At 36.2% G+C, this 24965-nt stretch overlaps 1 protein-coding gene across 1 annotated transcript; it reads left to right on the top strand.

Moving 5' to 3' along the window:
- The first annotated feature begins 2898 nt into the window (after positions 1–2898).
- Positions 2899–22041, top strand: LGSN (lengsin, lens protein with glutamine synthetase domain). The gene is made up of 5 exons (XM_068182990.1): positions 2899–2928; positions 8682–8741; positions 9819–10815; positions 18945–19123; positions 20756–22041. The coding sequence occupies exons 1-5, from the start codon at positions 2899–2901 to the stop codon at positions 21953–21955; spliced, it is 2466 nt and encodes an 821-aa protein (XP_068039091.1). The 3' UTR covers positions 21956–22041.
- The last annotated feature ends 2924 nt before the right edge of the window (positions 22042–24965 follow it).

Genomic DNA, 24965 nt, shown 5'->3' with positions numbered 1-24965 from the left:
AAGAGTCTTTTCTATAAAATACTCCTGCAATATGTCTGCCGAAACTCATTGTAACTTGTATATCCATACACTACTGTGTAGTGTGGATGGTAGTTGGCACCAGTCTGGAAATCTCCACATATAAGAATGCTAAACAGCTTTAAAAGGCTTTTTAGTCTGAAGGTTTCTGAAACGGGAGAAAATATTTTTTAGCAACTGAATGTAACCTGCACTAGTTAGGAGAAAAATATTTTCCTGCTGGATGCTCCAAATCCAGATTCTTTGCTGTTTAAAATGATGTTAATTCATATACAGAAATTTTCCCTCTTGGAGAACCAAATTAAATAGGAGGAGAGTACAAGCAGTGATAATTTTAACTATATTTTTTTTTTGAAAATACATGAAAAAAAGCCAAATTAAATAGGAGGAGAGTACAAGCAGTGATAATTTTAACTATATTTTTTTTTTGAAAATACATGAAAAAAAGCCACCCTTTTGTAAGTAGCTGTAATCAGAAGCAGTTTGAAGCCACCATGACAGTGAAATCTGTCTGAAGGTTCCCATCAACTCACAAGCAGATCCTTCCCCTGGCACTTTTTTGCCACAGTAGCTGTCACCAGAGAAGCTGGTTCTCCTTTTTAGCTGCTGAAGAGCTACTAATGGGATAATGCGCAGTTTGCACTTTCTCATTAGCACTTATTCATCATAGACAGTGCATACAAAGTATTTGTAGTTAAAGTATTAAGTAACCACTTTTGTGAAATTTATTCTGTATTATATTTTGAAGTTTAGATTTTTATATTGGTATTTGATAAACTATGGTTAAAGCCCTGTATATTTAAATTAAACAATTATGCAAACTCATGGTATCAGTAAAGGGATTATTTTGTGTAAATCTTTGTTTCCCCTCCAGAAAATACTTTTTTTGAGCTGTTTTTCTCAGACTCCCTTTCCCGTGATGCCACAGGAGGTTTCTCTTTCTTGTCTTCATGATCTGTTTAGCAGAACAGAGCAGAACAGAATGTGAAGTGTGCCAGAGATGTTTTGTACTTACAAGAATGTAATGAAGTTAATTAAAAATATGTATAAATTAATCAGATGTACAATCATATAATAATTTATTCTCTATAGCATCTGTGGTAGTTATCAGGCTTGATCTGCCACTTAAATCAGATCCAATTCTGAACTTGTCTCAGTTTACTCAGGGCATTTTATACTCAAATTCTGAATACCTCCAAGAATGGATATCCCACAGCCTGTCTGGGCAACCTGTGGCAGTGTTTGATGACTGTTGTTGTGAAGAATATTTTTCTTGCTCTGAAAAATGAGATTTTTAACCTGAAGTGTGTCTTTTTAAAATTAAGAACTGAGGTTGTTCCTGCTTGCATTCAGAATGGTAAAAATGGGAAGCCAGAAGAATTGTTGCTGTCTGCCCTCTGCCTCTCGGACAATTTGGTGTGAGTAGTCCTGCTCAGAAGTGTCCTTTTGACATAGCTCATCCTAGCAGGCTCACAAACATCTCTGCCATGGCAAACTGTAGGTCTATGACAGCTGCACATTGCCTAGAAAAGGAACTGTGAAATTGTGCCTATTGGTGTATGATGGCAGTCTGAGGCAAACATTTTTGAAAGAACTATTCTGAAAGCAAAATGCTGACTTTCCATGCTGTCTTGTAGGAGTCTGATCCTATTGAATGGTCTGGCTGGTGATTTTTTTAATGTCTGGGACAAAATGTCAAGACTTATAAGTAAGTCCATTTTTTGAATAGTAGTTGTTCTTCCAGTTGTTGCCTGCTCTGGTCTGTGACAAGTGGAGCAGTTCAGAATGGGGCAGTTACAGAAATTGCATAAATGGAGTCATAAATGTAGCCTACAAGAAAAGGAAGGATTCAGGAAGGCCTCTGGCCTACAAGAAAAGGAAGGATTTTCAGAATCCCAATTTGGGACTTGGGCACTTATATTTATGCATTGGACTGGTGATGCCCAAGATTTCTCTGAATTATAGTTCCTAATGCATAGCCACTATTTTGGGGTAATTATAACAAAGTTTTGTTGTTGTTGTTGGTTTCTTTTTTTTTTTTTTTTTTTTTTTTTGAATAGCAAAAGAATGGCAAACCTGAGTTTTCACGTAATTAAATGTCAATCTGAACATCATATTTACTTTAATTTATTGAGTGATGGGTTGTCAGGTAGGGTTGCTGTAAGCACAACAACATCCTTTAATTTTATGCCATCCAAAGAAACTTGAATGAATGAAATGTCAGTTAAAGCGGTCCTTTGAATACATATTAAACCTAAAAAATAAAAAAAAAATAAGAAAGACAAACATAACTATCTAATCTTTGAAGTATTTTTAGATATCTAATGCAAAAAAAAAGACCCCTTTCCAATTCTAATACAACAAGATTCATCACTATGAATTTACAACATGCATGCAAGAATAACTGGCTGGTGCTGCATGTTTTCTTGCAGTGTTCTGTGCCTTTCAAATCCCTGTTCACGTGCCTCAAAAACATACTGCTGTTGTAATGCCCAGTGTAGGTTTTACCTCTAAGGAGCCTAACAATAGCTTCTATTCCAGAACAGAAATGGCTTGTTACAGGACAAAAGCCTTTTGTGAGGAGAAAAATTGAGCAAACCAGTTTTATGCTCAGTTGTCTTTGTTTCCAGGCACACAGTTTAATAATGTGTGTTTGTCAGTCAACTTCTGTGCTGTTCCAGAGAGCAGTGCTCTTGGGCATGACTTGTTGGGGTTGCTCTCCATGGTTCATCATCTGCATGGCCTTCTGGGAAAAGAACTTTACAGCAATTCTGTTTGAACTAACCCTCATTGTGTCTGTGCCTATAAATGTGGGATATCTTTCTACTAGACTTTCACTAGGCCATTTCTAATGGTGACCTGAACTAGAATGAAGTGGACATGAACAAAAAAGAAGATCTTAGTCAGCAGGTAAGAGATTGATCATAAATTATTTCCAAGCAGATATACTGATATAAAATACTTCTTGCATCTACCTCAAGGTCACAAGTGAGTGTGTTGCTCCTTGTGAATTATGTGCAAGGCTCTTCATGCATGTATGTTGAGCATGGTCTAATTCTGAAGGAAAGGGAGGTCAAAGACAGGTTTCTTGTTTAAGCTGAAAACATTCAATTTGTTTTAGGAAGCAAGTCTAAGAGATTTTGACTCCCTATTAGTTTCATTTATAGCTTTATAAAAAGTAACAGAAATAGATGTCTTAAATCTGATCCTATTAATATTATTGGAGAAACATATTGGCTTTGACTTCATTAACCTAAATGAAAGCATTACAATCTGTGGATTGGGATCTGACCTGGATTAGAAAGTGACACTCTTGAGTCAGGCTACTGACCCAAAAGGAAATGCTTAGTTTCCATATAAAATGTATTTTAAAATGCACTTATATAGAAACAGATTCTGGTCCTGAATTCATACTTCTGTGGTCCCAAACCACTGTGAAGGAAAGATCATTTTGCATTTTGAGCTTATTCATTTTGAGACTCTGCCTTATTTAGGGATTTTTTTTAACACAGTGCAGGTAACATACAGTCAAGGGAAAGTAATTGCAAATAATCTTGTTACAAGGACAACTCTGTTGCTTTGAAGCAGCAAGATAATCAACGACCTTGAGAAGCTTGTCTGGTAATTGCGTATGTAGTATGAATGCTTTGAACGGGTATAACAGACAATGGCAGATGTTAGATGTGAAAATAAGTAGCACAGTATTGTGAGATAACCTCACTCCATTAATTTTCACATGAAGGATATTAATAATCTTAAGAGTATTTAAAAGTTTCAAAGAAGGAAGGAGATTTCTTCTGCTCCTCACGTTGCCACGCATCTCCCTTGACCTATGGCAAGTTTGTGCTTCAACTTCTCCAACTGAAAAAATAATGAGATGTACCTAACATTTATGCCACCTTCACATCCTTCACAATGAGGTTTTTGTAGCCGTAAATCACTCTCAAAGAGCCACTTTATCAAACAAGGTCAGTGAGGGAGAAATTAGTCACAGCAGTATCTTGACAAAGTATGTGATCCTTATGTTTCTTGCTTACAAACAATCAGTGTCTGTTTATTGTTGCATGCACGCCTTGTTTTAGCACTGCCCCAAGAGTCCAAACCCCACTCTGGGCTTGGAGAAACTCCCTGGAAATATCTGTGTTGTCCTCAGTACAACTCCATGCCCAGATTCTGTCCTGGTTCAAGTCTTTGTAGCTCCAGTGACTCCAGTGAAGCTTCATTAATTCCCAGCAGTAGATAATTTGTTCTTGCATCCTCTGCTCCTTCACTGCCTGGTTTCTGGGGAAGCAGCAGGGCAATGCTGTCCTCCTGCCAAGGAAAGGGGCAGGGAAATCACTTGGACACAGAACTACTTGCTTTATGGGTACTGTTGTGTGAGGTCTTAAGCAGCACCTCCTGCTGTCTTGGCTTCAAGTATTTGAAATTCATTACTGCACAAAAAGATTAAATAAACTCGATGTACCAACCTGGGAGAACTGTAAAGGGTAACCTCATAACAGCCACTGTGGGACAGAAAAAGTTCCTCAGCATTTAGCATATGACAGTATTTGAAAACTCTGAAAAACTGGATTTTGGATTAGAAGTGGAAAAAACTTCAAAAAAATGTGAATAATGCCCATGTCAGCATGACCTGAACAATATATTTACTCTTTTTTACACTGGAAACATTTAATTTCACTTTTTCAATAGTGTTTTATATAATAAAAAAAAAATCAAACCTAAGTGAAGCAATTAACTTTTCATATATAAAAAAATAATCCAACCAAACCCTATATTTTTGACTTTTGTTTTAGTTTCACATGTTTTTCTACTTCTTAGGTTTACAAGATTTTGACATTCAGATGTTCTTTGCAAAAATAATCTTTCATTCTTGAAAAACCTATAGCACCAACTGAAAAAGATCATCACAATTTGACCTCTTAGCAATCAGCTAATGATATAAAATAAAAAATGAGAATGTGACTTAGCCCCCATTGTATATTGTTGAATGCTTGCATCACTTTTTTAGGTAGTCAGTAGCAGAAACATTGAGTTATTTTGTTGATTAGGTATACTGAAGCTCCTGCTAGAGTTGCACCTTGCCTCTTTCATCTTTTCCTTTGATAGAAATCCTTCTGCAGCTATTCATCAGGTACTCAGAGCTTCTTTTACACTAACTCAGTTTCTCTCTTTTTTTCCCCTTTCAAATGCTTTACTGAGAGTTCATTTTTCTCATTTCCATGTCTCTTTTTGTCAATATGTTTTTGAGAGAGGTTTATAAAATACAATAGTGTTTGCAGTCTTGCCTGAAGTCATGACACTGATGCCTACACAAACAAAAAGTAGGCGAAAAATGGAAGGTTCCCTCTGCAGCATCTGAATTTGCCACATACAACAGTCACCTATAATAGCATTTTAAGGCAAAAGTTCAAGAATTGCCCTGGATTTTCACCTGTTTCATGCACCACAAAACTCAGTATTTGTTATTCCTCCCAAAGGCAACACTTTACATTTCCAATGCTCTCAGCTCAGCAGGTTTATAGTTGAACTGCCTTTTGGCAGTGCTGTATTTCATGATATAGTTAATGCTTCACTTCAGAGCTGTACAAAGGCCAAAAATGAACACAAAGTGGTTAAGATAAATTGCTTTAGATTTATATTTTCTGTGTTACCACAAGATATAAAATGTCCCTCAGATGTAGAATCCTGGTTGCATGCCAGAAATAGCACTTAATCTGGTTAAGTAGAACAAGAAATTTCATCTGCACAATGCTGAAATAGTTGCCTGCTGTTACTGTCCTCTGTTGTCTTCTCTTCCTACCTGCATGGTGCCTTAACATAATGCTGTAAACTTAAGTGTAGCCCTTATCTGTTGATAGTCAGGGACATCCAGACTCTTGTGTATTCAGAGCAACACAGCCAGCTCAAAGTGAAGATGAGTAAAGCTTGGTATTTATGAGCTGAGATTATCCATAAAGGGAAATGAAGTGTGATCCAGCCTACTCTTCCTGCCTCTTGTAAGACTTGCACTGGTCCACCTCTATCTAAAGCCTTACCAGGTGCAAACTCTAGTGCAGAGGGGATCAATGTATCAGCACAAATTGCAGCACTGGCACAAGTAGACCTAACAGAAATCAGGGCTTGGGAAAGTACCAATAAATATCAATGAAAAATAACATCAAACCACGATGCAACGTCAGATAAAACTTCAGAAAGAACCTAAATCTCAGTTCTGTCACGTATTGTGGCCCACACTGTTTGTATTTTGGAGCTGATTCTTTTGGCAGGAATATTTGAATCGCTGTCCAAGCGTTCACTTGCTGAGACAGAGAAGCAAATTTCAGAACTGCCAAGACCTCTGACTTAAGGTGCAAGCTAGTTTTTGAAAATCAGCAAAAAAAAATTAATTCGTGCTGAAACAAATGTTGGGTAAAAGAACTTTAAAGTAGCTTATTTCCTAGTACTGTTGATGCAAAGCAACAAAAAATGTAGGAACACTTAGGAAGGAAATTAAAAGTAGTCATAATTTTTGCTATATTAATGCCATGACTGTTTTGCTTTCCTCTCAGCACAGCACGACACATGGTTCAATTAAATTAAGTAATGATTTGTAGCTAGCTCACTTGCACTGTATCTCTTTCAAGGCACTATTTCACTTAATTATCCCTCCCTTCTGTAGAAAAACACCCTTCCAAGAAATAAAAAGCAAACCAGATAATTCATAAGTCCTATTCCTGGGTGGTCTCCCCTCTGTACCCAGGTACTAAGCCTTTTCTGATGGTAGACACCACATAAACTGCTAGACAAATAAGTCTAAGTCTGTGTTAAATCTCATGCATATGACTGTCTTTATTATGAAGAGATGCTGTAGTGGTACCTTGCAACAAATATAGAAATGTTTATTTCACTGCAGAAAGTACTGTGAATGAAATGAAATGAAAATTAAAAATTAAATTTTCTAAATGGAAGTCCCTAATGTCTGAGTATACTTAGAAATTAAGAGTCATTTCCCTGCAAAAATTCACAATGTGCTTTTTGCTGAGGACCTAAAGTAATGCATAGGTTGTTCTCTGTATAATTGTAAGAGTTTTGTTTTTTTTAAAGTAAAAATGATCACTGTTTTTGTTTAAAAATAATGGGTACAGTATTTCTTTTGGGTCTAAAATGAAACTGCAGTACCATATCCTAGTTCTTCATGGAAAAGAAACCCTTTGCAAACTACTATAGACGCATCAGTTATTAGATGTCTGTTGCAAAAGAACATTTCCATTTATGAACTTGCAAGTGATCAGTCCTTATTCTGCTCATGTCTATTCAGAAGGAATTTGTTTTGGTAAGGATTATAGTGTGGGAATAGTGTGGGAATCTTGTGTTTGTGTTTGTGTTTGTGTTTGTGAAATCCGTTAGAATGGATAGTTATAACTATAGTTATATGAATAAATAGTTTTATGAGATTTTGCTTTTTACATATGAACAATCCTTTTCCTGACTACAGTATTGGTGTTATAAAAAAGGATGAGCTCAACTTTCCTTCAGTCATTTTGCTGAATATTTTTCAGAGATTTACGATATGGATTCCAGGAAAAATTTCATCTAATTTTAAAATTTTCAACAGCTATCAGCATACATTATAAAGCAGAAATGCATATGGTGTTATGATTATGTTACTGGTTTTGAGTTACTCAAAGGAAACAAAAGAATTCTGAAAGCCCCATAAATTGTAAATCAAGATATTTTGATGATGGCAGCCTCTGCCACAAAAGATATTAAAGCAAATAATTGTAATTTGTCATAATGATAATATATTTTTTTAATAACTATATAGCTTTCATAGCTGGAACTCTTCTCTACTTTCTTTCAAAAAAAATGTTAAATGTTTAGAAATTTAATATGATGAAACTTTTATTTTAAGACCTGTGTTTTTCCATTTGGCAGACCCTGGTTCCTCCACCCCTACTGGTTCTCCCCCAACTTCATTCCCTTTTTGTAATACTAAGTATTAAAATTATAATTCTGAATTACAATCTGGTTTTGACCACTTTGCTTTTCAAAAAAGTTTTTTTATTAGGTTTCTATTCCACAGTGATACAGAGCTGTAAGAATTAGGTGTATTCTGCATGGGTGAAGGGGTATCAGCAAACACCCAGAATTATTTTATGGGGTGTTATAGGGTGTGTTATGGGAATAAACCAAACCTCTTGGATGAAGAAATAGGTTCATTAAACATGGAGTGCTAAAACTGGGGTAGGAAAGGACTTCTGTTGTGAGTGCACCAGCGACTGTGTTTGATTGCAGGATATGTGTGTGGGAGTCAGGGGTTTGTCCTCCCCACAGAGATGCTGGCCAGCTGCCTGCCACACCAACAGCAGTGTCCCAGCAAACTCCAAAGTAGCTGTACATACAGCCTTTTGTGGAAATTTGGGGCAGGCAGGAGAGAGAGGAAACATTCCTGTGAGTTCTTCTTTAGGGGAGAAGCCGTGAACCTCTTTTGACTACAAAATGATGGAAAATAGTACAGTGAGTAAATAGTAAAAAAGGGCAGTTGTTAATGAACTTAATGTAGGCCATGTAGCTGCTTCATTCCATATGCACATTGGATGCTTCTGCCTTTCCTTCTACATGCTTTGGTCTGCAACAGAAATCACTTTTGCCTTTGCACTTTTCACTTTGCTTTTGTGCAGATCCTTTCTTCTGGAAATCCAGAAACTGGAGAGAGTGCAGATTATTCCTTTATGGAAAAGGTAAAGAATGGTCTCATTCAGAGGACATCCCTTGATTTCCCAGTGTTTTTACAGGTGCTAATTCCAGCCCAATCCAAGCAAGCCAAGGAGTTTTCATATCTCTTAAATATATACTTGAGTAGGTATTCATTAGTAACATAACAGTTTGAGATTGGCCATGCAGTGATTTTGGTTAAGCTAAGTTAGGGAGTCTTTTTTAAGACATTGTAAGACAAAGAATTCAATCACTATTGTGACAATTAATCATTCACAATATTGAAATCTTTGCTATTTTTTTTTTTAAATTTGAAAGTGTCTGGTTTTGATTTCCTGTCCCTTTCCCTGTCACCTTCAAATTAATCACACTTGAGGTAGGATCAGGATACTTAGAAGAGATGGTGATCCAGACACTTGATATATTTGGGGATAATGCAAGCACATTAATTTTTGTAGCACCTTTTTCCACTTTTTCCACAGGCTTACATCCATTTTAAAATCTGCTCCCACCACTACAATATAAGCTATATCAGTGTCATATACAAAGGTAAACATCGGTTTCTTTCCTGTTTAAACCTACAAATATGAGGATTTCCTTTTGAACATTGTTTTGAAAGTTCAGTTTTTTGTCCAAATTACATCCTGAAATTAATTTAAAATCTGCTTATTTTCAGGTTTAAATCCTCATACTCATAAGAATTGCCAGTGTTCTATGTTTCAGGGCAATAAATTTCCTTTATAAATACAAATACTTTTAATATGACCAGGAATATATTGAATTGTGGGTACTAAAATACATTTTTTCAATTTTGAGGGACACGTTTGGTAAATGATGTCACACAATGTACTATGTCTTGTATTATAATCTACTAAATCTGCCTAAGAGCAATATTATGAAGGTGTTCTCTCCAATTTTGTTCTAAAACATAAGAAAAAGAATTCTGTGATATATTTTAGAGATCAAAAAAAGTGTTCACAGAGACTTCTATCATCAAGAAGTAGTGGAAGTACTACAAGGTGAATGCAGCAGGTGGTAGTGCTCCATTGCCATGTTTGTGTCATTCATGCATGTTTGGTTGTATATTTTATTGCTGGTTACAGAACACATCTGAAAGTGACAATGATGAAGTTGATGGCAACAATATATGTGGTTTCAGAAAGAAAAAGGGAATCAAAGGTCCTACAAAGTATGTTCCTTCTTTAGAAAATGAGAAGATGGAGCTGTCCCACACTTCAAAAATCCCAGATCCTTGTCCTCCTAAAGGAACCACTGGTTGCTCAGAACTGCCATCAGAGCAGTCTCTCCAAAACCCCACTACCTTTCCTGCAGTACAAAAGGACAGAGGAGGTCACAACAATTCCAATTCTGGCAGCGATGGTAAAGAAGACAGGTGTGAAGAAACACAAGAAACCCAGGAATATGCTGATCCTGGGAAAAGAATATTAGGAAAAATGCATGAGGAAACAGATACAGCAGCTCAGGTGAAGCTGCCCACAAGTGTGCAGCCTGTGAGGGGTGCAGAGAAAGGTGGCTGCACAGAGGCAGTGCAGAGGGAGAAGGACAGTGAGCAGGCAGGGGGTAAGCCAGAAGAACGGGGTGGGATGGAAGAAAAAGTAGTCAAGTTTCATGTGACAAAGATGGGCTCCCTGGGAAGTGCTACATCCATGCCAGGGAGCCGAGCTGGCGAGTCCTTCAAGGCAGCACCTGGTATTTCTAAGCGAAGTCTACAAGAGTTGAAAAACCTGCTGAGTGAAGGTCATCTGCCTTTTCATGGGCCCAATTTCTGTGGCAAGGCAGGTAGCACCTTTGCTCAGAAAAATCTGAAACCTCAGGAGAAAGCAGCTGACAAGCAGGCCTGGCCCTTTGAGACTTTTAGTCCCCATTTTGGAGAGGAAAAGCAAAAGTATCTCAGCTTCCATAAGGAGGGAATGGGGCAGCAGAGCAAAACCGTCCTGGTCCTCAGCTCTGCCGGCTCTGATCAGCACCAACCAGTGGGAAGTGATGTGGATCACCTTATTCTAGGACTTCCAGCAGCTCCTACACCTGCAGAAAGCACAGCTCCTGAGGTGCAGTTTGACTCCTCCACAGGCCTTGACGGTAAGGATACTTAAACATCACCTGCTCTCCTCTTAAAGAAAACGCTCCTGTTCTTTTGTGGTATTTTGCTAAGCTGCAAATTTAAGTCAGAGCTAGTGCATGAGATAACTGACACCTGTGGTTTCTGTGTGATCAGGATGGATTGGATATTGTGCTCTACATCTATGCTGCTTTTTTTTTTTTTTTTTAAAGCAAGGCATTTATAAAGCCCAACTGCTTGCCAAAAACTTTCATGCACAAGTGGTCATGTCTTTTTCACTAAAACTGAAATATTTTCCTCATTTAAACTGAGTGAAGGCAGCATTTCCCAAAATTCTGCTACACACTGCAAAGCTCTGACGGCATCTGCACTTCTTAAAGTTTCTTTTTTTTTTAAAACACTTCCAGCAGTAGAAATTGTTCCCATATCAGAATGGTGTTTTCAATTATTTGTCTTGTGAGAGGACTGGAATGCAAAAACATCTCTTATAAATTATAAGGGGAAGAAAAGCAAATGAGGCAGAGAGAACTTCCACTTATTTTCATGCTGTTCAGTAAGTCCATTTTGGATGTGTTTGGAAGAGTAGAGACAATTAATTGCTACTGATAGGCTGTGATTTCTTTGTAAAAGCTTCTTGGCTAGCTGGATCAACAAACTGAAAACTATTATTAGCTGTGATAATGTAATGGGCTTGAACAGTTTGTTGTTCTGTTTCCAGGAAGCAAAAAACCACCAGTTTGTCAGTTGTATGAATATGAGATTAATGTATTTCCATGAGCATCAGTCCAAGATCACATTATCAGCTTTCCAGGACAGATATCATGCCTTTTTACTTATCTTACTGATACAAGAAATACAAATCTCTTCATTGATAAAATACTTCATATACTATGTATGAAAATATAATAATAGCAATTAAAATGAAATAAAATATTGTAAAAAATAAAATCTTGTAAAAATATTTACAATAATATTAATTTATCCTGCTTTTTTCAAGTCTCCTGACAGATGGATAGAAATCCTTCTATAGATATTCTGAAAACAGACAGTTTGAACATGTCAATTGTTATTAGCTGCAGCAGGATTTCTTGGTAGACATTTTGTATTGCCCAGTTTGAACAAGTCTGAAAAAGAAATCCATGAACAGTATCAGAGTTTACTCAAGGCACTGCATGAAAAGGACAAAGCTTTGAAAAATACTTCACACTTGAACCACTCTCCATTCATGTATATTACAATAAAAAGTTTAGAGGATTATTTCTCAACCTATGCTTGATGCTGTTCCCTTTCCCAATTGTTTTTCACACTGTTAAAGGCTAGCAAAATTCATTATTAAAAATTTAACACTACTGGGTTCTCATTGTCTGCAAAACCAGTAATATATTTTAAAACATAGGACTAATTATTCTTTGTCGTAACACCACTTACAAGGTAGAGAGAACTGATGAGATTAATTGTAGATTCCACAGGGAGATTTCAACCCAGTTGTAACCACTCAACATGAAGTAGCTAGTCCAAGCTTATTACCTGGTCAGTAAAGAGAGACATTTTGAATTCAGAGAGGTATTAGAGGCAGATGAAAAACTGATCTCTGAAGTGGTGTATATTTCCACTCAGTGGGGAAGAAGCCCCATGATGATTAGTTAAGTCATTTGTATAACTCTGAGATGCCTAAAGCTGCCTGGGGTTAATCCTGCCCTGTATGACTGGTGGTAGTAATGGCTGCAAGAGACCTACAGGTGAGAACTAACTATGAGGGGAGCTGGGAGAAAACTGTTTTGTCTCATCAGAAAAGTATTCAATATCAAACATTTTGGAATCTCATGAGGTTTGGATTCCATTTGGTTTTGACCAAACAAGTTGTAGACCTCACTGTGCATTTCAACTAGTAAATGGAATGCACAGAAATAGTTTGTACTTAATAGGAACTGTATGTGTTCAAAACTTAATTTTAATTTAATACATTCAGTAACTTAAGAAAATAAAGTTTTAGATACATTTCTGCACTGTTTAATGAGCCTTTTCATAAAAGTATTTCATTGCTGCCTGTGGTAATTTATTGATTGATAAGATCAAGTCCCAGATGTTTTCATTTTTTGGACTAAAATATTAGGTTGAGTATTTCAGTTACCAAAATGACTGAAGTTTTGGATCTAAAGATATTTTGACACTTAGTAGATCTGAAATACAATCTCCAATCATTTCCAAGTTTTCAAATATTTGGACTTGCTCAAATCAGATGACTTAATCTCAAATGTTTTGAAAAATTACAAGAGGTTATATTTCAGATCCACTCAGTGTTGAGATATGGCCAAAACAAGAATACACTTTGTTGTTATAAAAGTACAGATTTAAGGGACAATCTCTAGAGATCAGCAGTAGAAAGGTTAAAACATGTAACTGAGCATCAGTGATTCAGAATACATCAGAGGATTTATATACAGCCATGTTAGTTACATGGCTAACTTCTCTCTAAGATTATAAATTCATATATTTTTTCCAAAATTTTTATTGGACAATGTGGAAATATTACTGCATGGGCATTTTGTCCATTTCTTGTCAGGTCTTTTGTAAAAGAAATACTTGAGCATGGGAAAAAAATTTTAGGAAAGAAGCAGACATGTCAGATATTTGGGTTAGTAAGAAAAATATTACTTGAACCATGTCAGAGAAACTGGAGCTGAAGCTAAAGCTAAAACTCAATCTAAAGTGCTTTTCCATGGAAAGATAGAAAAAAACACATGCAGCTAATTAGGTGAAAATACTGTCAGCACTAACCTGAATTTAGGAATTTTATTTGCTGAAGTGTCTATATCTGATAATGTGAATTTCTGCAAGTTGGTACGTAGTCATCAATTACCAGGTGCTTCTTAAGCTGTTCAGTGCCTGTATTCTTGGGAGACAAAGAAGGATGATTCCAAACAGTGAAGAATAAGAACAACAGTAAAAGATGCATGTAGCATTAAATAACCATTCATAGTATGCACATGCACACAGGATGAATTCCTGCATGTGCTATATGTATAGTGTATATAGCATATGAGGCAGGTGTGTATTGACCTCTCTGAATTGAAATCTTACCATGTGCTGCTCTGTATGCTACTAAATTAGAATATGAATACTATAGTGGCCAGAGAGGAGCCCAGAGAAAATAACTTTATTAAAGCAATATGAAGCACCCAAGGATCATGATACCCCAGACTCTTGGTGTATTATCCCCTCTGACACAGGGGGATGTGGGGTCCCAGAGCCAGGGACTGCAGGTGGCCTCAGCAGCCACACACACTGTGTGGGCAGAAGGACCAACTGAGCCTGGTGGCATCACACAGGCTGAGGAGAAATTGCTTTTCTGGACCTTAGGAAACTACATCACCCCCAGGTAGCTGTAGGCGAGCAAAGCATTGGAATAAGTCTCTCACCTGAGGCGTCAAATTTGCTTTGCATGTCTTGGTCAGTAGCCAGGATAAAAAATGTTTTAAAATCTATTCAGTGCAGACTGCAGAACTGGGCATCCAGGACAGCTCCCAAAGCAGGTCCTCTCAACAGCACTCATATTCTTGAGTATATATCAAGTATATAGCCATGTAAATATGACCAACATGAGACCAAGAACCGCTTGAGAGGAAGCACTGAAGAAAGAAAATGTTTCAGCTATGGCTGCAAGCACCAGTGGCTACCTAGAGACTGTTGAAATTTCAAGTACACAGGAAAGTCTGAATGCTTCAAGAATCACATGCTGACCCCAAACAATAAGTTCCTTTGTTAACTTGGCTTTTTAAAGAAAGTTAAAGGCCATTAATGTTTGAAGGCAAAGGTGAGAACAGTAAATAACATGCTGTGAAAAACAACTGGTTGTTCTTAACTCGACAAACCAGACTATTGTAAGGAAGAACTGACATGATTAAACTGGTTCTGACAGTAATTTCCATAGAATTTACAAGAGCGTAGTTGTGTGATTACCCTGTGGGACTCATTTCTAGTGTGTACCATCAACACAAGGTATCTGTTTCTGTAAAGGGGGTCAAATATAGATCTTCAGAGCACTCTGTGTTAGATTTCTAACATAGTAGTCTCTTCTAGAACTGAGAAGCTGTTTACTTGAGTTGTGGTGTGGTTTAATAAGGGACCATGGGAAAGGGTGCCCTTGGACAAGTTGTAAATGAGAGATTAATTTGTGACGTTCACTTTCTTCTGTTTTGGCACTTTTCTGTTGCTGAGAAGGGAAAGTTGATGTCAACTATTTGCCCTAGCTGCTCTTAGCAATCTGGATGGTTTCAATATTAGTAATGTAAGAATGGCACCACTCATCTGCTACTATTATTGTTATTATTATTATTATTGTTAAATTTTTAAAATTTTGTGTGATTAATATGTTTTAAATATATGAAGATAATTCACATTTGTAGATATTTTGTACTAATTACAGTAGAAACAGGAATATTACCAATTGTTTCTCAGTGGTAATTTAAATGGGAAATGCAGACAGAACCATAGACAAAAAAAAAACATTTGGTTCTTTTCTGTGTCCTGCCAAGCCGATGTAGATATTTAATGATCTGCTTAAAGAAAGATGGCCAGTCTGGATTTTTTATTTGATTTTTTAAATGAAAATCTGAGCATCTCATTGAACTTACATGTTTCTTTAAAGAGATTTTCTGAAACAAAAAGGAAGATGCCCTTATTTCTAGACACTCAGAAACCTAGAGAAGTTTTACTTGTGAACAGAATCCTCCCTTAGAAGAATGTAAAACTTTTAGACTGTTATCCTAAATCAGCTAGGCCTGTCAAAAAAACTTTACCTCCAGTAACCAATGCTCTGGATAATAATTATATGAACTGAGTAAAGACTGAGTACTCATTTCCCTACTATACCGTTCCAAACTTTAATAGTTGTTGGCATCATGGATGTAGTTTGACAGTGATTTATTTAGTGGCTACCTGTGGCAAACACATTTCTCTCTCTCTCAGGATTTTTCATAAAGGTGCACAGAGAGAAAGAAAGAGAAAACAATTTCTATTTCTGCCCCTTGTTTTTTCCTATGTGAAATGTGTTTAGAGAATTATTTACCTAAAGTAATTGCTTAATTAGATTCTGGTGAGAATTGTTTGAGCCTGATGGCCAATCAAATCCACTTGTGTCTAGACTCTCGAGAACAAGGTCACAAGTTATTAGTTAGTTAGATATAGTAGTTAGAAAAGTAGGTATATAGTTTTAGTATCTTCCTTTATATAGTATACTAATGAATTATAGCATAGTAATAATAAAGAAATCATTCAGCCTTCTTAACTGATGTTGAACGTCATAATTTCTTCTCGCTGGGTTTGCCTACATTTTACAATAGCTACCAAGAAAATATATTTTGGGTTCTATGCAGTAGAAAAATGAGCAGCTAATAGTTATTCACTAATTATTACTTAAGAAACAAATCCCCTCACATATTTCCAAAATCAATCACAGATGACATTTTTATCTATCTTACAATTTACAGAAACATTATTTCAATAAGAAAGCTAATCTGAAAATGATATAAAAGATGAACTCTAAAAAGTGTGTGAAGGCTGCATGATTGCTTCTGTTGATTCTAAAAGATTTTGGAAAAAGGCTCTTGTAGATGAATAAGTATCTTTTGGCTAGCAGGGTGTCTACATGGGTATATAGATTAATTCTAGATTAATGCTAGACCAATATATACAATTTATTCTCATAATTAAAATATATATATATTTGATTGTAAGAATCTAACTGGAGAAGACATTCTTTCTCCTTTAGCTATTAATTTTTTCTTTCTTAGTGTTCTTTAGAAAAATTGTATGTTTATGAATTTTCTGTTAATGTTTGTTCACATATGGAATTATGTATTCATTCAAATAACTTTAGCCTGAAGACAACACACACATATAAAATTTGGAAAATCATCTGCCATTGGCAGATGTTTGAATTAAGTATATTTGTAGCTGTATTTTTAAAATGAATTTTTGCATCAATAATATGACATAACACTTGTGGTTTTCTTACCTACTGATTTATATAATCTATATCTCTCAGGAATACTGTTTTAAAGAATTAATTGGATCAGAATTAAAATCGGGTTTTTTCATTATTTCTATATTTTTACCTGAAAAGTATTTGTTTAGTAGATGAATATTTAACAGACAACATTTCAGGACATTTTAAGAAATACTTCCAAAATTTACATTAAAAGTTGACTGATGTCAAGGGTTGTCAGCCAATCCTTACTTTGAACAATGCAAAAACATAAAAATCTCAGTATGACAGGTGGTTGACAAGAAATGTTTACCGTCTTTGCCAAGGAATTAAGCATGTATAAAATAAGGCATTGAGCACTGCTTTAAAAGTAAAAGCCTCAATTTTCTGTCCCTGGAGTTAAAAAAACTTCTCTTGACATAAACTTTAGGAAGATTTTCAGAATATTTTAAAGTTCTGTTAAACTATTAAACAGCTACAGTTTATATGTCTTAATAAACTTCTAAATATTGAAGTCATGTTCATAAAAAAGTCAAATCTAGTAAATGCCAGTAAACCCGTATGTTGTAAAACAACGTGACAGGATGACTGAAGTGTTATTCAAATAATTTGGTGGTATAGGCAAGCCCTGCTTGCTCTTGTGTTTTGGCAGCACCTGCAACAAAGTGAGTGTTACACAAAACATTTAAACAGGACTTCTTTATTTAATACTCATCTTTTAAAGGGCATATTGCCCCAGTGTTTATAGAAGACATTGGGGGAAAAAAAGCTATTTCCATAAGGACTTTGGAGCTGAAACAGACCAAAGAGAAAGATGTCATGAGGAGAAGTGAATGTGACAAAATTATTTTCTTTCTATTCAATTTTTACTCTGTTCTCCTATTTACTTAAATTTTGTTCTGTGCTTTTAGCTGCCATTCCTCACGAAGCACTGTTATTACTTAACTTTTTCTTACTTCACTGACCTAAAGTATCCTCCTTGCTATCTAAGCTGGAGGATGCTCAAGTAATACTCAGTGATTCTGAGAAGTTTATGACTACAAATGAATTTGTGACCTTCTCAGGGAATAATCTGACAGCCTTGTGCTGGGCCAGCTGGTGAGCTTTCTTACAGCCTTGCTACTGGCAGTCCTACCTGCCCCAAAGAAGAGGTCAAAAAGCTGTGTTTGTGCCTGCTGGCTACTGCTAGAGGAGATCCGCTCTAATTTGGGTACTTTGCTACTGGAGAAATTAGGATTGCTCCCACCAACCTTCAGAGTGCCTCAGCATGAAGCTTTAAACTTCCACTTGAAGGTTGGTGGTGAATGGTTGCTTTTGGTGATCTTCCACTGTGGATTTGAAACATCTGCAAAAATTCATCTGTGCACATCCTCAGGAAGAACGAGGACATTTCTCCCAGAAATGTGAAAAGAAATGTATTTTTTCCCAATTTTTTGCCTGTTAATATAAAATTTTACTCTTGGTTGTTTTAGTTCATTGTACCAAGTGGAAGTTAATGCCTATTGTATGTAGTTTAACTTGAATAAAAGCAATACATACTCCAAAGAAAAGCAGGCTGAGAGATTGAGGTTGGTGAAAGGAAGTCACTGTGCCCATCTCTCTGCTCCATTATAGAAGTTACACTCAGGTGTTGCCTTTATGTGAAGAAGTTTATAGAGCCGTACAGCTTCTGCATAAACTTCCCTTAAAAGTCACTGCCTGTGCTGGAGAAGACAGCAATCCTCCTCAAGAGGCATCAAGAAAGGTTTAGTAGAAGACAAATGCCTTTTTTATTATGTTTCTGTGTAAACACACTTTACAAATTCATTGAAGAAACAACACCTGTATTCTCTCAGTCTTCAATGGGAAATAGGTATCCAGTTACTGCTTCTGCTCCTAAAAACCCTCAATAAACCTCATAAATTCCTGGTTTTACCATGTGTTCTCTTCTTAAATTAAAAAAAAGTTTAAATTACAGACCATTCCAAAAAATAAGAAATTTTATGCAGGATGTCAGGGAAAAAATACGTGTGTTTATTTGCAAAACTCTTTCATGATCTATACCTTTTTGTAATTTCTGTTTTTATACCCCATGCTGCAATTTCTTACTATTGCACTATTTAGGAGAGCCTTATTCCAGCATTCATTATTTTGTTTGACATGAACACTCCTTTTCACTTCTAGCATTCAACAGAGACCCTGATGTAAACGGCCTTGGAAACCCAACTCTTCTTTACCTGTTCTCTCATATTGAATTTATTAAGCAGCAGATGGCCAGGGACAGCGTGCAGTTTGTCAGATTTGAATCAATAGACCTCCATGGTGTGTCAAGATCAAAGAATGTTCCATCGCGATTTTTTCAAGTAAGTTTTTTGGTTTCTAGTTGTACTTTTATGTGTTTTCGTACCCTTATCCTTAAATAATATTTTTTTCATACAGCAAGCAGCAACTCCAACTTAGAACAAATTATCTGTTCCCTCCCCTTGCTCATGTTCCCAAAGGATCTAGACTTCTTTCATCACTGCAATCATTTATTCCTCTTTTCCTCCAAATAGTAATCTAATTAGATAAAGCTATTAATTTCATTTCTTTGAAGTTCTAATAATCTCTTCCCTCAGAAATATCTTTTGCAATTCAACACATTATAAAAATTTTAGTTTGCTGAACATCTCTAAATTGCAAAAAAAGAAAGGAGTAAACACTGAAAGAAATAAAACAAAAATAAAATAATTTTAGTTATGAGAAATGTCATAATTATCAATAAGATAGGAAAATATCACTGAGTTGCACAATGATTTAACAGCAATATTTGCCATAGCAATGGTTCAGGAAATAAAAATCTAATTAAAGAGCAGGATAAATTAGGTAGCAGTGTTCAAAGAGGGACAGGTGCTACTATGGGGTAGCGGTAGCCACCCCGACACCTTTTTCAGTGCCAAATGGACAGCTTAGACATCTTGGAGCAGGGTTCACCAGAGTGTGCAGTTTTGGTTATGGGTGTCACACACTGATACTGTTGACTGCCACCTGCTTAAAAGAAGACAGATTTCATTCATTCATTCATTCATTCATTCATTCATTCATTCATTCATTCATATTAAGAGAAGCCACCATATGCAGTTTCCATCTGAAAATGCAAAATTGGCTATTTTCAGCTCAGAGCTTTCCCCTTTCTGGGTTTGTTCTGTCTCCTCTGCTCACATAAATGGCAATTTTTTTCCCCTTAGAAAAATAAAGGTAAGATGTAAATATGAGCCAAATTTCACTTGATAGAACTTTGCCTTATTGCAGCTTTCATCAGAAAAATGTTTGATCGTAAGGGAAGTTGTAAAAATGCTTGATTGAAGGTAGATGATCCTTCCTTGGGATGTTACCTGCATTTCATTTTCATCAGTTGAAAATTTCTGTTCAAATGGAGAAGAAAGTATAATTATGAGCTTTTCTCACCTGTAAGTGGTTCCCTGCATTTTGCACCCAAGATTTTTAAGTTTCGAAAGTGAGATTTTTCTTTTAAAAGTTGCATCTGAAAAACATTATTTAAAGAGAAGTTACAGCCTGAATTGAATTGATATGAATCTTATGTGGTCACTTGGGTCTACATAAAAAAATGGTCAGAGGGTATGGAAGCCAAATAGACTAACTATAGATAAAAGTCTGACTTGCAAAGGGTACACCTAACTGGTGATACCCATAATTATATAAACACCATGCAAGAAAAGTGTTAAACAATTTTTTGTCCTTTATGGATATTTAAAAAATCATCATTGATGTCACAGTTTTCATACTAATCTTGCAGAAAGTTGTTCTGCTTTATAATGACACGGCAACTAGCTCCTACCTTTCACATCAGTGATCACAGTGAACACAATTCAGTGTTCTTTTAAAAAAAAAATCATTATTCTACCTGAGAATCTGAATTTTACATCTTTATACACATAAAAATACCATTGAACTCTTTTCTGGTGTTGTAATATGTCATTCTGTTCTGTGTTTAGGAGAAAGCAATTCATGGTATTGCCATGCCCAGAAGTTACCTTGAACTGACGCTGAATCCTAAAGATAATGAATTAGATTACATAAATGCAACCAATTTCAATTGTGACATAATTCTGAACCCTGATTTATCAACATTTCGAATACTACCCTGGACTGAGCAGACTGCAAGAGTGATATGTGATTCCTTCACCGTGCTGGGCACCCCACTAATGACCTCCCCAAGGCACATTGCCAAGAAACAGCTGAGCCAGCTTCAGGACAATGGCTTTTCTTTGCACTCTGCGTTCACTTATGAATTTTGTATTTATGGCATTACTGAGGTTGTAAATTCAAAGACAATATCCTTTCCTGCAGCCACGATACTAAATAACCATGACCAGACTTTCATTCAGGAGCTCATTGAAGGAATGTATTATGCTGGTGCCAACATTGAAAGCTTTTCTTCTTCCAGTGGGCCTGGGCAAATGGAGATCACTTTTCATCCAGCGTTTGGCCTAGATGCAGCTGACAGTGCCTTCACGTTTAGAACAGGCCTTAAAGAGGTGGCTAAGAAGTATAACTACGTGGCTAGCTTTTTCTCAGAATCAGGATTCTACAATTCAGGAGCTCTGTCACACAGCCTCTGGGATCTGAATGGCCAGAAGAATTTGTTTTCTGCCGGTTATGGAGTTGAGGAGCTCTCAGAGCTTGGAAAAAACTGGTTGTCGGGTCTCTTGGCACACGCGGCAGCTATCAGCTGCTTGATGGCTCCTACCACCAGCTGCCGCAAGTCTTATTCTAAATACAGTAAAGAATCAAAAGAGACTGTAAATGCAAAATGGGCATATAATGATAACAGCTGTGCCTTTAATGTCAAATGTCATGGTGGAAAAGGCACTTACATAGAGAATAAATTAAGTTCTGCTGCAGCAAACCCATACCTGGTCCTTGCTGCTACTATTGCTGCGGGTCTAGATGGAGTAAAGAGAGGACTCAGGTACGATGATATGCTTGAAGAGGAAAATCACACTGGTGATCTGAAACATTCGTCTATCCCTCTGAAACTAGAAGATGCTCTGGTTGCACTTGAGAAAGATTCATGCATTAAGGAAGCATTAGGCGAAACTTTTATCCGATACTTTGTTGCCATGAAACATTATGAGTTAGAAACTGAAGAACTGGATAGTGAAAGGAATAAATGCCTCGGATATTTTATTTAGAAGGAGCACTCTTCTGTAGTGATGATGTGTAAATGCATACAGTGAATGGCTCAGATTCTTGAAATTAGTTTTGAATATATTTGAAAACGTTTTACTGCTTTGGGATTTTCCATCCTCCTTTGTATAGTACATAGTAATTACACTTAATTGTCCATATTATATTCATGGTAGCACAAAGCTGATATATTAATGAAATAACATTAACAAGCACTTAAAAAAGAGGTGTAGGTTTTCTGGGCAGGCCTGCTGGTGAAAAGAAGAAAATGGAAGGTGAAATGGAGAAGAGCAACTGCACAACTGTAACAGGACTGTATAACATGCAGGAAAATGAGAGTGATGGGGACAGTGATAAGGGGTGGGGTATAGAACCGGGGAAGGTGGGGAATTTTGTGTTCAGCATGGTTATGGGATTTGTTCCAGACTATTCAGTAACTGATGGGTTGCTAAAGCAAAGGAATATGAGTTTGATTTAAAACATAAGCTAGAATAATGAACACTGTAGAGGAAGGGGTAAAAGACTGAGGCTGTAGAACCTGAGAGGCAGGAATCAGTATCTTAATGGACATAAATAGAAAAGACAGAATGGATTATATAATAATCTATACATCATGAATTCTGCTGCTGAATGGCGTTTTCTAGAATTACAGTTAATAAAGATACTAAAAGAAATCAAATGGTGACTTGAAGAGGGAATAATTCACAGAAAGACAGCAGTGTCAGGCCACTGCGCAATAAAAAATCAGCTGGTTTTAGATCTATTTTGATGGTTAATGGGTTAATTCAGATTTAAATGTCAAATGAAGAAAAAAAAAGGGCAAAAAACCCAGAGAATTTAGAGCTTAAACTGTACTTTATTGGGAAAATGACTGAGGAGAGGAGCAGAAAGAGTAAGCTGAAACCAGGAAGAAAGAGTGAAGATGCAAATTCAGAGACTGAAAAGTCATGGTTAAAATAGAGGGACAAAAGACCTAATATTAAAATTAGAAATGGCAGCTGGTGTAAAGAAAAATAATTTTTAGGAATAGCAGAAGGTGGGGTTTAGAGTTGCTCTTTGTTCTTGTTGCTGCTGTCATCCTTTATTATTAAAGATAACATTTGTTTCTTACACCATCTCTGCATTAACAATGATTTCTGGTGTTCTTTATCTTGTCACAATGCTTTGATCTATGTGTAGGAATTTGTGAGTGAAAGTTTGGTCATTAGTAGAGTAAAAACAAGATTCAGTCAATGCCTCTGTCAGCTTGCAGAATTAGGAAGGTGTGAACAGTAATGTGCTACTTGCCTACTGATGGATCTTCCATTCTTCCCCTACAAAGTATTGTACTTGAAATGTAGCACCTGGTATGCTAAAGCTTTTTGTGTGATTCCAAAGAACTTCTTTTATTCTCAGGTAGCAAGAAGAAATAAATAATCTAAAGAAACATGATGAATTCCCGTCTCAGTCTGTGATTAGTGGGTGGATTTGATTCTCTCTCTTACTCTCATGATACATTTTTGAATGCCCAATATTTGGGCCTATAGGGGATTATTTTTCTTTGCTAGAGGCTTATTTGCATTGGGCATATCTTTGCATAGCCTTGCATTTAAGCAGAACTTCCCATTCTGAAAAAAGTCTTCTCTTTTGCCGCCCAAGCTCTTCTTCAGGGGCTTAGGAAATTTGTCTTTTCTCTTTCTGGTTACTTATCATTTTCACAAGCTCTTGGCAGAAGACACACATAAAAATTATTCCCTTGTTAGAGAGCTTACTTACCATACTTAACATTTAGTCCCAGCAATCACACAGATTAATATGTATTTGTTGGTGTGGGTTTACAAGACATTTTTTCATTTGTCTTGGATTTATAATTATATGCCATTGTATACATTCACTTAAAAATATATATAATGGACTTCTATAACTGAATTTAATGAACATGAAGTTTATTATATATAATACATATATTATCCATATATTGTCTTATCACAACATTGATAAAATAACATCATAACTAAACCTGTTTCTGTGTGTGTCCAACTACCTGACTAGATTGACAGAAAGACGTTATTTATAAACCAAAAACCTCAGGTGCCTAGAACTGATGTTCTACAAGTTACAAGCAGAGATAACGAGATAAGGTAAACCAGTAAAATAAACCTACAGGTATTTTCTAAGTAGTCCTCAATGACTCATACTCTGAAAAGACATTGACTATATGATTAAATGGAAACATTTCATGTTTCTGGCAAATGAATGGGTTTTTTTTTTAAACTAGAAAGTTCACAGAGCCTGAAGCTAGTGGGTCTCAAATTTTCATCAATATTGTTTAACCCCTTTTCCTAAATATATTCTATATAATAAAAATAAAGTAGCTCCAACTCTGTGGGACACCATAAAAACATTTATTTCAACATAAGCAGTTATGAATTTGAAATTTGCATGTATCCCCAACTAAGTTTTCATGCATATTCCTTAAAAAGACAACAAGAAAAAGTTAATTATTTCACAGAATTCACAGAATTTTTCTAGGTTGGAAGAGACTTTAAGATCATCGAGTCCGACCCATGTTCTAACAGCTCAACTAGATCATGGCACCAAGTGCCACATCCAGTCTTTTTTAAACACATCCAGGGATGGTGACTCCACCGCCTCCCTGGGCAGATGATTCCAGTATTTGACCACTATTCCAGTATTTGACCATATTTCACTCTGCTCAGCTGAAATTACTTATTATTGACTGTTGTATCATTAATGTTTCATCTTCAAGTGTTGCCTGAAAATCTTCTTCACCCTTCTACAGGTCTGAGATAAATGTCTAGAGCATTGTTAGTTAGATAATATAAATATGTGCAGTGTTATAAAATAAAAAAGGCATCTGTAATTTTGCATATGCTCCTGATGATTTTCCAGGGTCATAAAATCATAGAACTGTAGAATGATTTGAGTTAAAAGGAATTTTAACAGCCATCTAGTTCCAAACCCCTTGCCATGGACAGGGACACTTTCCACTAGAACAGGTTTTCTTGGTGCCCC

The sequence above is a fragment of the Anomalospiza imberbis genome, chromosome 3 (genome assembly GCF_031753505.1).
Source record: "Anomalospiza imberbis isolate Cuckoo-Finch-1a 21T00152 chromosome 3, ASM3175350v1, whole genome shotgun sequence".
Lineage (NCBI taxonomy): Eukaryota > Metazoa > Chordata > Aves > Passeriformes > Viduidae > Anomalospiza > Anomalospiza imberbis.
The sequence above is the reverse complement of the archived record's forward strand: the minus strand, read 5'-3'. Positions and strand labels throughout refer to the sequence as shown.

What these genes read in the sequence shown, in the direction of transcription:
- LGSN (XM_068182990.1), top strand. Translation starts at nt 2,899, where the DNA reads ATGAACAAAAAAGAAGATCTTAGTCAGCAG. An exon ending in CTCCTCCACAGGCCTTGACG is followed by an intron (nt 10,816 to 18,944) that starts GTAAGGATACTT and finishes TTTCACTTCTAG; the next exon opens with CATTCAACAGAGACCCTGAT. An exon ending in TTCCATCGCGATTTTTTCAA is followed by an intron (nt 19,124 to 20,755) that starts GTAAGTTTTTTG and finishes TTCTGTGTTTAG; the next exon opens with GAGAAAGCAATTCATGGTAT.